This window comes from Typopeltis vanoorti, chromosome 4 (assembly GCF_054136105.1).
Source record: "Typopeltis vanoorti isolate ZY-2024b chromosome 4, IOZ_Tvanoo_1.0, whole genome shotgun sequence".
Lineage (NCBI taxonomy): Eukaryota > Metazoa > Arthropoda > Arachnida > Uropygi > Thelyphonidae > Typopeltis > Typopeltis vanoorti.
Genome location: NC_143552.1, coordinates 83378670 through 83391549, shown reverse-complemented (window position 1 = coordinate 83391549; position 12880 = coordinate 83378670). Strand labels below are relative to the sequence as shown.

Below are 12880 nucleotides of genomic sequence, written 5' to 3'. Positions count from 1 at the left end.
TGTTTATCTCAGCTCTTTATTGTACATGATGTTATACTTTTGAATAAATCCATTATGAGTCTGCAGGATTCCCTGATTAGATTGACAAAGCTGGTAGGGTAGGAAATCAGCTGAAAAAATTTATATGAAATAAGAGAAATTAGTCAAAACACTAAACTAGCTGAATACAAGACATTTAACTTATGGAATTCAATTCAATTTAACTTATGGATCTGAGATCTGAGTTAGAAATAAAACACTTGATCAAAGATTGGCAACTACAGGTATGAGTTTTGAGAAAGATTAAAGAAGTGAACAAATGGCATTGTGACAATATATTAAAAATTAAGACTATTAAAAAAGAACTTGACATTATTAGCATTCAGGAATGCATTAGTAGAGTTAATCTCAGGAGTATGGCCAGGCTTAATCTTAAACAGAATGGGAGAGGAAAGATTAGCACAACAAGTGTTCTTTGCCAGGTTGGCATGAAAAGACTCAAAGGAAGACCAAGAACTAAGTGGACTGATACAGTAACAAGTGCTTTAAAAGAGAGAAATATAAGACCTGATGATATTGGAGTCTTGACTGATAACAAATTAATTTGGAGAAAATTGTTGATCAATTTTATTAATGATGTAACTAATGTTGTAATTAATGATGTAACTTTTTCATGTAGTACTATTATAATATCCTGTACACCACCTGAGAATACATGTCAGGAATTTGGTGGTGTAGTTCTAGTCAGAGAGCTTCTTTTTCAATTTCATATTCTGGTTCGATAATTTCACTATTCATATTTTCTCCGCTATGTAAGTCTTTTAGATGTTCCTTCCAACCATCTCTCTACTTGTTATTAGCAAGTTTTTTTTTTTTTTTTTTTTTTTTTTGGGGGGGGGGGGTAGAGAAATTGCAGGTGTATGTGTCTTGTCAGTAATTCTTTTTTAATTTACATTCGACTTTACATATTTCTTCTATCCAATTCTTCTTTGATTTTTTGCAATCTACCTTAATCTTGTTTCTTAGTCTTCAATACTGCTCCTTGCTTTCTACAGTCTTCATTTTTTCTCTTGCTTAACTTAAATACCTGATTTGTAATCCAAGGTTTCCACAGTGGTAATTTTGCAAATACTAACACTGTCTGCTGATATTTTAGCTGTTTCCTTGATGACAATCCAGTCTTTCTCACTGTTCATAACAAGCATGCAACCTGTTTCTTTTTTAAATTCATTTGTTAATCTGAGATCTTCAGTAGTTCAATATTCCAGTTTCTCCTCCTTATTCAATGCATTTTTTTATGTTTTATTTCACAATTTGCAATAACAAGTGAGCGATCACTATATTTCAGCTCCTGGATAGCTGTAATGACTTCAGTTGGCTTTTGTATCTTCTTGAGCAGCATGTAATCAATGTGGTATTGCACATCTCCTGGTGATTTCCATGTATAGCATCTTCGTTTTGGTACTTCAAAAAGCATATTACTAAACGTAAGGGATATTGTTTACAGAAATCTAACAATCGTTCTCCTCTTGCATTCTTCTTGCCTAGTTCAAATTGTCCAGTTTCTTCACATTCACTGTCCTCTCAAATCACTGCATTCAAATTGTCCATTATAATTATATTTAACTGATGTTATTAGTTCATCTAGTTGTTCATATGATAGCTCATGATCTTCCCAAAAATATGCTGTACAGCAAGATATATAAATATGTTTTAATAGCTTTAAATGAATTATCTTTATATACAAAAACGTATTCCAAAGATTTTTTTTTTTTTTTGTTACTTACTCTTCAATTCTTTTGTTGGGACGGCTTGAAGACGAAGACCAATTGATATTAAGGCTCTTACAAATTCTTCTTCTGCAGCAAGCCGAGGAGCCTGACAAGTTAACCAAATATTAAGCATTAACAATTTGAAATATTCAATCAGAATATACATGGTATTTCAAAAAAATGCATATAAATTCTATGCTTGAATATTTTTATTTTCAAATAAAGAAAGCATTTATGAAATACAATGGAACATACTTCTACATTTATAACATTCACAGCATACACATATATGAGATATGCTGTGAGATATATAAATGAGATATGCTAACTCAGAAATATCCCATACTCCTAACTTGCTATTTCTGAACCTTAAATAATTACTGCAGTTACTTCTGAACATCATGATGTCGCTGTGATTTCATCTGGCAAAACTTGTGCAATCTCAGATTTCCATACAAGAAAATGTCAACTTTTCTTTTTTGTGATCTCTGGCTTGCAAAGTGAAGTACTTGAAGTAGAAAAAGCCATCAAAAACTTGAAATGTGGAAAGGCAGCTGAAGTAGATGACATTTGACTAGAAATGCTTAAGTATAAAGGTATAAAAGTTTTATAGTGGCTACACTGCATAATTCAGAGGGCCTGATCAGAAGGTTGAATTCCAGATGATTGGAGAAGAGCTCAACAGTTACCATTTTTAAAAAAACGTAATAAAGCTAAATGTGAGAATTACAGCTAATCATACAAGATTTATGCAGGCATACTTGAAAAAGAGGTTGAGAAAGATTATGAAAGAGAAATTTGAAGAACAAGTGGGTTCAGGCCAAACAGAGATCATCAAGATCAGTTTCGCTTTACAACAAAAAGCTGAGAAATCGTGGGAATATGATAAGTACTTAAGTGTCATAGATATGGAAAAGGCATATGACAAGGTGCATAGAGAAAAGCTTTTCAATACACTACAATTATATAGGGTAAACAGAACATATACAGAACAATACAGTCTATATTTAAGTTGTAAGTCAGCAGTTAGAATTAAAGGAAACACATGATTCTCGTGACAAGCTAAAACACAAATTTGAATCACTGGTCAGCATACCTAGATCCAGTAATAATCCTATTGATATAGATAAAGTAGTTATAAATGTTTCCGGACGTCCACTAACAGACTGTGAACGTTTTGTTTTATCAAAAGGACATGATTTCGCTGTTATGCCGAATAAGGTGCCACTTATGGATTTTTTTCATAATATAGACAGGGGTATTCGACTCTTATCCCAAAAAACAGCCAACAGATTACATTTTGAATGTGCACAAATTCTTTTTCATGCCAAGCTCCTCGTCCTAATCTTTGTTACTCTGAGTTTAAAGCATTGAAATCACTGAAGAATAACAATAATTTAATTATTACGAAAGCTGATAAGGGGAAGGCTGGAGTGATTCAAGATAGGAAGGAATACGAGAGAAAAATGTCTCTTTTACTTCGCGACTATTCAACTTATAGGCCTCTTGCATCGGATCCTACCCAGAGTCAATCGAAGAGACTTAATTCTCTTATAGATAATGTATCTACATGGAATGAAGATCAAAAGAAAAAACTTAAAACCTTCTTCGGTCATCCACCAAGATTGTATGGTCTTCCAAAAGTTCATAAACCAGGCATTCCGTTAAGACCAGTCGTAGATTGTATAGGTTGCCCCACTTACAAAATCTCAAAATTTTTATCAAATTTACTCTCCTCCTCAACTAGGACTGAATTTTTTATACTTATATAAAAAATACTTTGGATTTCAAAAATAAAATTTCAGATCTTCATTTGGACGTTTCTGATATCATGATCAGTTTAGATGTTGTTTCTTTATTCACAAATGTACCTCTTTCGGGAAACATTGAATTACTACAACAGGAATTTCCTTCAGACATTGTAAACGTATTTGATTTTGTAATAAATTCAGGTTTTTTTCCTTTAAAAATAAGTTGTATCAACAAATTGAAGGAACAGCAATGGGTGATCCTCTTTCTCCTGCTATCTCCAATTTCTTTATGGAACATTTTGAACAACGTATCTTTGACAAAATTTCTCCCAGACCTACTCATTGGTTCAGATATGTCAGATTTTTGCTGTATGGAATGGCTCTTCGGATGAATTTCAACAATTTCTCACTAAGTTAAATGCATTTCATCCTAGGATCAAGTTTACCCTAGAAGTAGAATCAAATAAGCAGTTAGCCTTTTTAGATCTTCTAATTTTTCGCCAAACAGATGGTAACCTACATTTCTCAGTTTATAGAAAGAAGACTCATACAGGCCATTATATCCATGCGGAATCTCATCACCATCCCAGTCAAAAGGCAGGAACTATTAAAACACTGGTTCATCGGGCCCACTCCTTTTGTTCTTCAGACGATCTTTTACAGAAAAAACTACAATATATAACTTCTTCCTTTCCATCTAATGGTTATAAGAATTGCTTCATTAAAAGAACTTTGAGTAGTTTTAATGTCTTCCTCTTCAAACACAGAAGAAATAACATGCATTACTCCCTTATGTACCAGGCATCAGTGAACGTATAGCAAGTTTTAAAACCACTGAATATTTTTGTTGCCTTTCGACTGTTTAGAAAAATCTCCACCTTTCTCACTTCTCCTAAGGACAAGCTTCCACATCTTAATCATCCAGGTGTCTACCAGATTCCGTGCTCTTGTGGATTATCTTATTTCGGACAAAACGGGAAGATCTGCCTCTATTCGGCTAGAAGAACACCAATCTTATATTGAATACTTTAAATCTGAAAAGTCTGGACTTGAAGAACATGCCATCTTCACTAGACACAGAGTTCATTGGAGAAAGACAAGAATTCTTCACAAAAGTCAGTTTCTCATGGAACGCCTTTATAAAGAAACATGTGAAACTCTCCTTCATTCTCCTAACTTAAACAGATCCGACAGCTTACGTCTATCCCCTTTATGGGAGATAGTACTTTACAAATCAGCTAATCTTTCCTAACTTTTTATTGTATTGATTATTTTTATTTATTTTTTTATTTTATTTTATTTTTAGGAAAGTTATTGACCTTTTTTAGTTATCTTACACCAGCTACTTAGGTGGCGCTTTTTGGGATTGTCAGTTATTGTTTAATTTGAGCTTAATGTACTGAAGATACCTGTGACACACAGGCGAAAATTATACTATTAAATAATCTTTGTACGTGAGTTTTTTCCGTTATTAAATTTGTATCGGTAATAATTTCTGTTTGAAAATATTAATATTGTCAAATAAAATGGTAACTACTTGATGTTTGCCTTGTAGCTTAAGATTAAGTTGACTTGTAATGATAACAGGAAAAAGCCAGGTCCTTTATCCATTGATCATTTTTTAATATTTCACAATCATAATTTTTCGATTCCAAAAAAATGGTAATTTTGTCCAGCAATTCGAAGAATCACTTTAAAACTTTATGACTGGAAAGCCATCTAATTTCTGTATAATAAGGCAGATCGCTATATTCACTTTCTATATCTTCTAGAAAGTTACTAAATTGGCTTAAGCCCATGTGCATGAATATAATTTACAATTTTACTGACATTTTTTAGACATGTCCAATATTCAAAAATTTGGAGCATAGTGTTCGCTGATGAATAATGCAATGAAAATGTTGAAAATTATTACCTCATTCTTTACATTTTTCTTTTCAATTTGTAACTCCTCCTTTAACGCCGGTCATAGCAGAAGCCATTAGTTGCAACAAACTAGCTTTTTTTTTAACAGTAAATTGTATTCATTCAAAACTTCCATAAGGGCGTCAAAAATATCAACTCCACTGGTTGTATCGTGCATAGGAATAATTTCTAGAAGTTCTTCACTTACTTTTAAGTTCATATCACATCCACGAATAAAAACAGCCAGCTGAGCGATATCCCGTACATCTGTACTTTCGTCAATCGCAAGGGAAGAGGTCTGAAATGTTGGAATTATTGATTTTAGTTGATTCCCGGCTATATCATCAGTTTTGCTAGCAATGGTATTTCGAGATAAGCTTATATTTTTAAATTTCTTTAATTGATCAGGACACAATACTTCAACTGCTTTAATAATATATTCGCAAATAAATTCCCCTTCAGTGAATGGTTTCGACTTGCTTGCAATTAAATGTGATAACAAATAACTGGTTTTACAGTAGCTCTGTTATCTTCAATAGGTTTGGTAAATACACTTTGTTGATTTTGAAGTGGCAATTTTAATTCTGACAATTTATCTTCACGAAGTTTCGCAACATATTTGTCATAGTTTTCTTTATGATTTGTATCGTAATGCCTTTTAATATTATATTATTTGCAAACTGCAATAGAGTTTCTACATATCAGGCATAAATTTTTTATTTTGCCCCTTGAATACAGAAATATTGTAACTCCCATTTTTCTTGAAAACTACGATGTTATTCTTCAATTAATAATTTTTTATTCATACTGGTTGAAGGCTTCGACATTATTTTTATAAATTCTTTATTAATTATAAAGAAAATACTACACTTTCTTACAACTTGAAAATTGCTAACGACTAGCCTTCGATTGCTCTTGTTAAAATTCAATATTTATGCAGTGGTGTAACAATATTTTTTGAAATGACAAATAGAACATTATTTCCTTTAGAATTTGCAGAGTAGTTTGGCGTATAAAATAATCTTAAGTGGAAATGTTAATTTTTTAAATATGTTTATTTAATTCGGTGTTGTCAAAAGTTAAATAACCATATTAGTTACAAAGTTTGGCGGGAGCCACATGTTGCTTGTCGGCAGGCCTCATGCGGTTAGAAATAAAGCACTCAACCGAAGACTAGAGACCACAGATATGAGGATTCTGAGAAAAATTAGGGAAGTGAACAGATAGCATCAATGTCAGAATCATTAAAAATGATTAGCAATTAGCAATTGCATCATTAGCAATTAGCATTCAAGAATGTATAAATAGAGCTAATCTAAGGTGGTATAGCCATTAAGGTTATCAAAAACAGGTGTTTGATGCCAAGATAGTAGGAAAAAGTTCCAGAGGAAGACCAAGGTCTAGGCGGACTGATTCATAAATGTTTCAGAAGTACAAAATGTTAAAAATGACAATATGGGAATATACTAATATGGAGGAAAATTGTGGATAGGAAATTAATAATAATGTAAACTTAGTTTTCCATAATTTGGAGAAGTCAAAATCATCAATTTCCTGATGTGTATCCTCAAGGGGTGCTCAGGAAATTGATGATTTTGACTCTTCTCCAAATTCTGGAAAACTAACCTTATTCTCTTCCATTCGTTATCCCTGAAGCTTGATTTTCTGAAGTCTAACTACCCAAACAATGATGGAGACAGTCTTTGGTGGCTTCAATATCAACTCCAAATGACTTCGTTTTGCCATTTCAGTGACCAAGCTAAGGTGTAAGCTGTAAGCAAATGGATCTAACATCAACTGGATAACCAGTTTCTCTTTGATCCATCACTGTGAATCATAATTTGGATGACTATTATGCACAAACTCGATTTAGACTTTTCTGCTTATGCAGTGGTATTCCGGGTGTTCTACTGCTCGCCCTCTTTTTCCGAAAAATAAATGACCTCCTTTAACTTGACTAATAACCCATCCATAGTTTTGCTCTTACTTGTTTGACAAACCTTGCAGTGTACAAACATTCCAAGCTTTAACTAGTGCATTAAACACAGACCTGTAATGCCATTCTTCGATTATGGAAGGGGGGAGGGTAAGGATAACTTGTTCGTCTTGAATGCTACCAAAACATAACAGATTTTGTTTCTTGCAAAAAAAAGAATCCGAATTCACCTTCCTTATATTTAAATGCACACATCTCTTCTTGGACTGCCATTTACCTCTAGCTATTTCTGATACAAACATCATATCAATAAGCTTCCTTGGCCCCTAAAAAAAATGAGGATTATTTTCTGCTCAAGATGCTATTTTCACCCATCCAGCTACTAACCCTGTGAAAATTCCAAATCACCCAAACTGGAATACTGGTCTTACATTTGAGGTTGTGCACCAAATTCTTAATACTGTCCACAATAGGGCAGTTCAGCTAATCAATGAGCTTCTCTCTCTAAAAGATTCACTTCACTATCTCATAGGCTGTCAATTTCTGCTTTGTCTTTTATATTGGTATTTCCTGTAGAACACTGCTCCATTGAACTAGCATACATCATTCCTCTGCTTTCCCATCAAGCCTGTGAAATACCTCCAAATTTTCATTAATAAGCTCAATACATTCCTCTCCCTTAAACTTTGACCACAGCACCAATAAACTATAAGTTCTGCAACCTCTCATGCTTAGGATCAATACAAAAAAAAAAGCAATGATCCAATAAATCATCCAACTACCAACCAGAATACTATATTAACTTTCTATCCAATAATTCAAACCATAATCTTGTGCAAGTTTCTTCTCTTATGGAATGATCTTCCCTCAGCATTAAACTTCATGTTCTTTTGCATAATGTTGGTCTGTAACTTAAACATGTCATATGACCAAAGTATGCTGCATATCAAACATCACTAGGAGTTTACATCAGCATGAACTTTATTTCATTTATGAGTGAATGATACATTCTTATTATCATTCTGTTAGGTTACTTTTAATTTAAGACATTTTTAATTCATACCAAAAATATCTTTGATGCTTTGGCAAAAAAGGTTTATACAAACAAAAGTATCATAAGTGTTCCATTATATTAATTTTTTTAAAAATATTAAACAATTTGGGAATGGAGAGGGGAATTTGAAATTCTTTTACAAGAAATTTAGTGAAGAAAAAAAGTTATTTATGTTTAATCAGAAGCAGCACAGCACCAAGAGTTAAAACCAATTAAAATGCTAATGAAATACCTGGCAGTGACAATGAACTCTCTGTCCTCTGAGATCACTACAAATTCCTTCACAACTGTCAAAACAACTGCACCCATTATCAAAGGCATGTCCAGATGTCAAATCACCTAGTGCATATTTCATGGATGGACCTCCTGAACTAACTGAACGCCTGATGCCAGAGCTCCCAGGAGCTACACCTGAAAGATAATAAATATGATGGTAAAATCTAGCTTTCACTGTGTGTGTGTGCAGGCAGGGAAATGGGAGAAATAATTCAATACTTCTTCCATAAATATTTTAATACCAATATTTCTCCTATATTTCTTCTAAATATAGAGAAATTAAATGTTATTTAATAGTTCATTTTACTGCTTTCTCTTTATAAAATAGTGTTTTGTAGTTATTATTGTTGAAATTCGTGTTTTAATTATCAATTTACTGATATACATCCTCAGGAGGGTATACAGATACAACAGTTCTACATGATTAAGATTATATTATTACTAATCTCCTATTAACAATTTTCTCCAAATTAATCTGTTATCTGTCAAGACTTCAACATTGTTAGATCCTATATTTCACTCTTCTGAGATACTTGTTACTGCAACAATCCACTAAGATCTTGGTCTTGCTCTGGGTCTATTTTCCTCATCATCATAGCATAAAACAGTTGTTTTGCAAATTTTTCCTGTCCTGTTTTGATTAAGTGACCATAGCACCTGAGGTAAGCTCTGACCACACACCTTCCTGAATACAGAACAATATCATTCTCAGAACTTGTATACTGAGAATTCTTGTTACATATAAATTTATTCCACTGACTTGCTGCCATACCAACTTTGTTAATTGCCTTTTTACTATTTGATTTATTTAATATATCTACTGATATATTGCATATTCAAATAGTGCCATAAAATGGCATCAAAAACACAGAAACAAAAACAAAGGCTAATCTGCATATTGAAATCAGGTAGTACAAGGCGGCTTGCCCTGAACAGAAAAATAACATGAGGATACAGAAAGTAATTTATGAGGTATCGAGACAAATTGTTAGACAATACAAACTGGAAAAAGTCAAGAAGTGCATAAGGAGGATTTAGAAAAAAAAAAAAAAAAAACAGCAAAACAACAAAGTACCAAAGTACATAATAGAATAGTGATAATTAGATGAGTGAGGTTGAACATTAAAAAAGGATCTAACACGATGAATATGCTACCGATGCCAATGTTACTACTTTGAGTTTTCTGGGAGAGAAAAAAATGTAACACTTGATATACAGAAAAGGTATGTAAGAGATAATAGCTCTCATAGATACAGATGATTTAACTAGTGATAAATACAAGTATAAGAAGACATGAAAGGATTTCTGAAAAAAATTAGAGTGAATAGTAAATGGGTGAAAATCATTCGTCACCAAGATATGATAGTACTGTATTAAAGAGAAGGTATGTGATGGCAAATGATTCAAAATGCAGACTATATAGAAAGAACAGTTGTGAATTTTTGGATGGATGGAGCAAGTCTGATGTAAGAACTGATTGACAAAAGAAGGATGGCCTACATGTTTGGCATCAGAAATCCAGGGAAATTATTTCTTGGTATGAGAAATAATATTAATGAACAATCTATATATAAGAGCAACTAAATTATGTAACTGTAATGATATGAATGTGCATAATAAGAGAGGCAAGTATGATAAAAGGACACTGTGCACTTGCTGGGTTTGTACTTAATACATATAAGCCAGGTATAAGATACAAATAAAATCTAAAAGTTGTCCAACTGACCCAAGCAAGTGAATAAACAAAAAGGCATGGAAGTAACTTATGTGAATATGATAGGGTATGTAGACATTCCGATTGGAGTTGAGTATAAAAGGTACAATATTTTTTAGGAAGGATACAGGGAGTGAAAGGGGTATGCTACTAATGACGTTGGAGAATTTGAATCCAGGGCCACGGCAAAAAGCTATGAATGCAAAATAAGTGAAAATATCTCTTATGAGGTGGAGTCTAAAAAGATAAAAAACATGATGGGGTGTTGTTACACTTAGTGGGTCAACTGCTGGTGAAGATGAAATGCATCGTGTTGGACAGCAATTGGCTATAAATTAGCTCAATTGCCATCTAACAAGTAATTATGATGGGAGATTAATTATCCAAACACTAATTAATTATCTACTCAGGGATAGCAATGAAATCTCAAGTAATTAATTGAGCCATTGCAAGACAACTTCCTCAAGCAACATGTCATAAAGATAACTTAGGGTATCAGACCAGATTATAGTGGGCAGAACAGTGTCACATCTTTTAGTTAAAGATGTTACTATTCTGTTGCTTGCTGGTAACCGTGATCATGCTATCCTAACCCGGAAAGTGCCTAAGTCTATGGATGTCCCACTGAGAAAAGATTACATACCGAATTACAAAATATGAAATCATGACTGTATCTGATTGGTCTTATGGTATCAGTTGCTGAATGGAAACAATATTGACACACTGCTTGCATGGGGGGAAGAGCCTTAAATAGTGTAATATCAGAATATATCCACATAAGGCCCAAAGGATAAATAAGATTGGTGATGGATGGGTAATCTTATCAAATAAAAGATTCTCAAGAAAAAGATGGTGGAAGGAATAACAAATGTCTGATGTCAATTATGAAAATTAAAAACCTCCAGCTGCAAAAGCTCTAAATATTATTGTGCAGAAAACCAAGACTGAATTATACAAAAAACTGCTCTGCATACAAGGAAAATTCAATTCTATTGTTGTACTGCAAGTAAAAAAGAAATAATGAAGGTGAAAGAATAATCCTAATGAATGAAGATGGTATTTGGGTAGTAGATGAAAATTGTTCAATTAATGAGTGCCCACTTTGCAAAGAGCTATCAACCTGGGGTAAGTGATATGGAGGTATTAGAGCCACTGATAAACCAAATAAGTATTTGGCTATAGAGGTGATAGGATTTTAGTATGGATATTAAAGGAGTTTTCAACAGAAGAGGCCAAGCTCTTGATCTGGCTAGCTAATCTCAATACAGGGAAGATTCACAAAAGTAGAAAGAATGTATGATAATTCTGTTACATAAAGGTAGTTCAAAGACTGATATATCTAAAACTGTTAACCTATCAGTAACTCTGGAGTGGTGGTGTAGATTTTGAAAGTTAGTAAGCGCCTACATACAAAAATGGCTCGACAGATTCTGTACTTTGCAATTAATGACATGGATTTACAAAGAGAAGGTCGTGTTTGAATAATTTGCCTCACATTTCAAAATAATGTTACAACTGAGTCAGATAGAAAAGAAAAAAAACAATCCCAACAAAAAAGACAAAGCACAACATGAAAATAATACCAAAAGTTCCACAAAAAAAACTCACTTTCACATCCACCTCACCAATATCCATGACAGACACAAACATAAATGACATTTAGCATCAGTTAATCAGACTAGACCTTCTACTTTTGACATAAATGCAAATTTCTACCAACAGTTACATCCACTACTGTCCACCTTCAAACATCCAAATTACACTTCACAATTCCTTTTGCCACAAGGATGTCTGTGTCTTTGTGAAATCTGAAATAGCTTGCCAGAAAATGGCTAATTTCGAATTCCCTGCTTTTGACCTCAGGCTCAAAGTTTCCTTTCCCCATTTAATAATATCCATCTGATGCATTTACCAGTCTCCAAATTCTGAAAACCAGTATGAACTCTTCACCTTCCTTTCCATGAAGCTCCACCATCTACAAATCCAGCTATTCAAAAATCAAGGTCATCTTCTTAAGTGACCTTAACATCCACAACACCACTGACCAAGCTTGATGATATGCAGAAGCCTTTGCCATACGCAACAACCTAATGTAAATTGTACATTTATCTAATTCAATTTCTGATAATCCTCTTCACCCTTCCAATATTAGTGTTCTCTTTTTAACCAGTTCTCCTTCCCGATATTGCAGAGGTCACTCTCCTCTCAGTAACTGGGATCACAATCTTATGCAAGTCTCCTCTTTCACACAATGCTCTTCTTCCAACCTCAAGTCCTTCTGCACTACAAAAGTACCACGTGGGACTACCTCTGGAATTTCTACCCTTTCTTTCAATGGTCTATTATTTATGCTCATTGGACCCAAAAATCTGCTCAGAGCAAGTCACGGAAATTCTCACTAGGAAGAAAGACTTCATTTCTCATTCTACCCAAAATGCTCATCTAATTTCCAAGCCCTGGTTCAACAGGAAGTTTACCAAAGTAGTTGAAGGA

The 12880-nt window shown here is 33.5% G+C and overlaps 1 protein-coding gene across 3 annotated transcripts in view; it reads right to left on the bottom strand.

Annotated features, from left to right (window-relative positions):
• The window catches only part of fwd (phosphatidylinositol 4-kinase beta fwd), a 211426-nt gene that overhangs the window by 132579 nt on the left and 65967 nt on the right, over positions 1-12880 (bottom strand). For all 3 annotated transcript variants that reach the window (XM_090391308.1, XM_090391306.1, XM_090391309.1), the window contains exons 6-7: positions 8630-8808; positions 1767-1857 (exon numbers count right to left, since the gene is read on the bottom strand). In XM_090391308.1, the coding sequence (XP_090247434.1) occupies positions 1767-1857; positions 8630-8808 (270 nt within the window). The remainder of the gene's footprint in view (positions 1-1766; positions 1858-8629; positions 8809-12880) is intronic.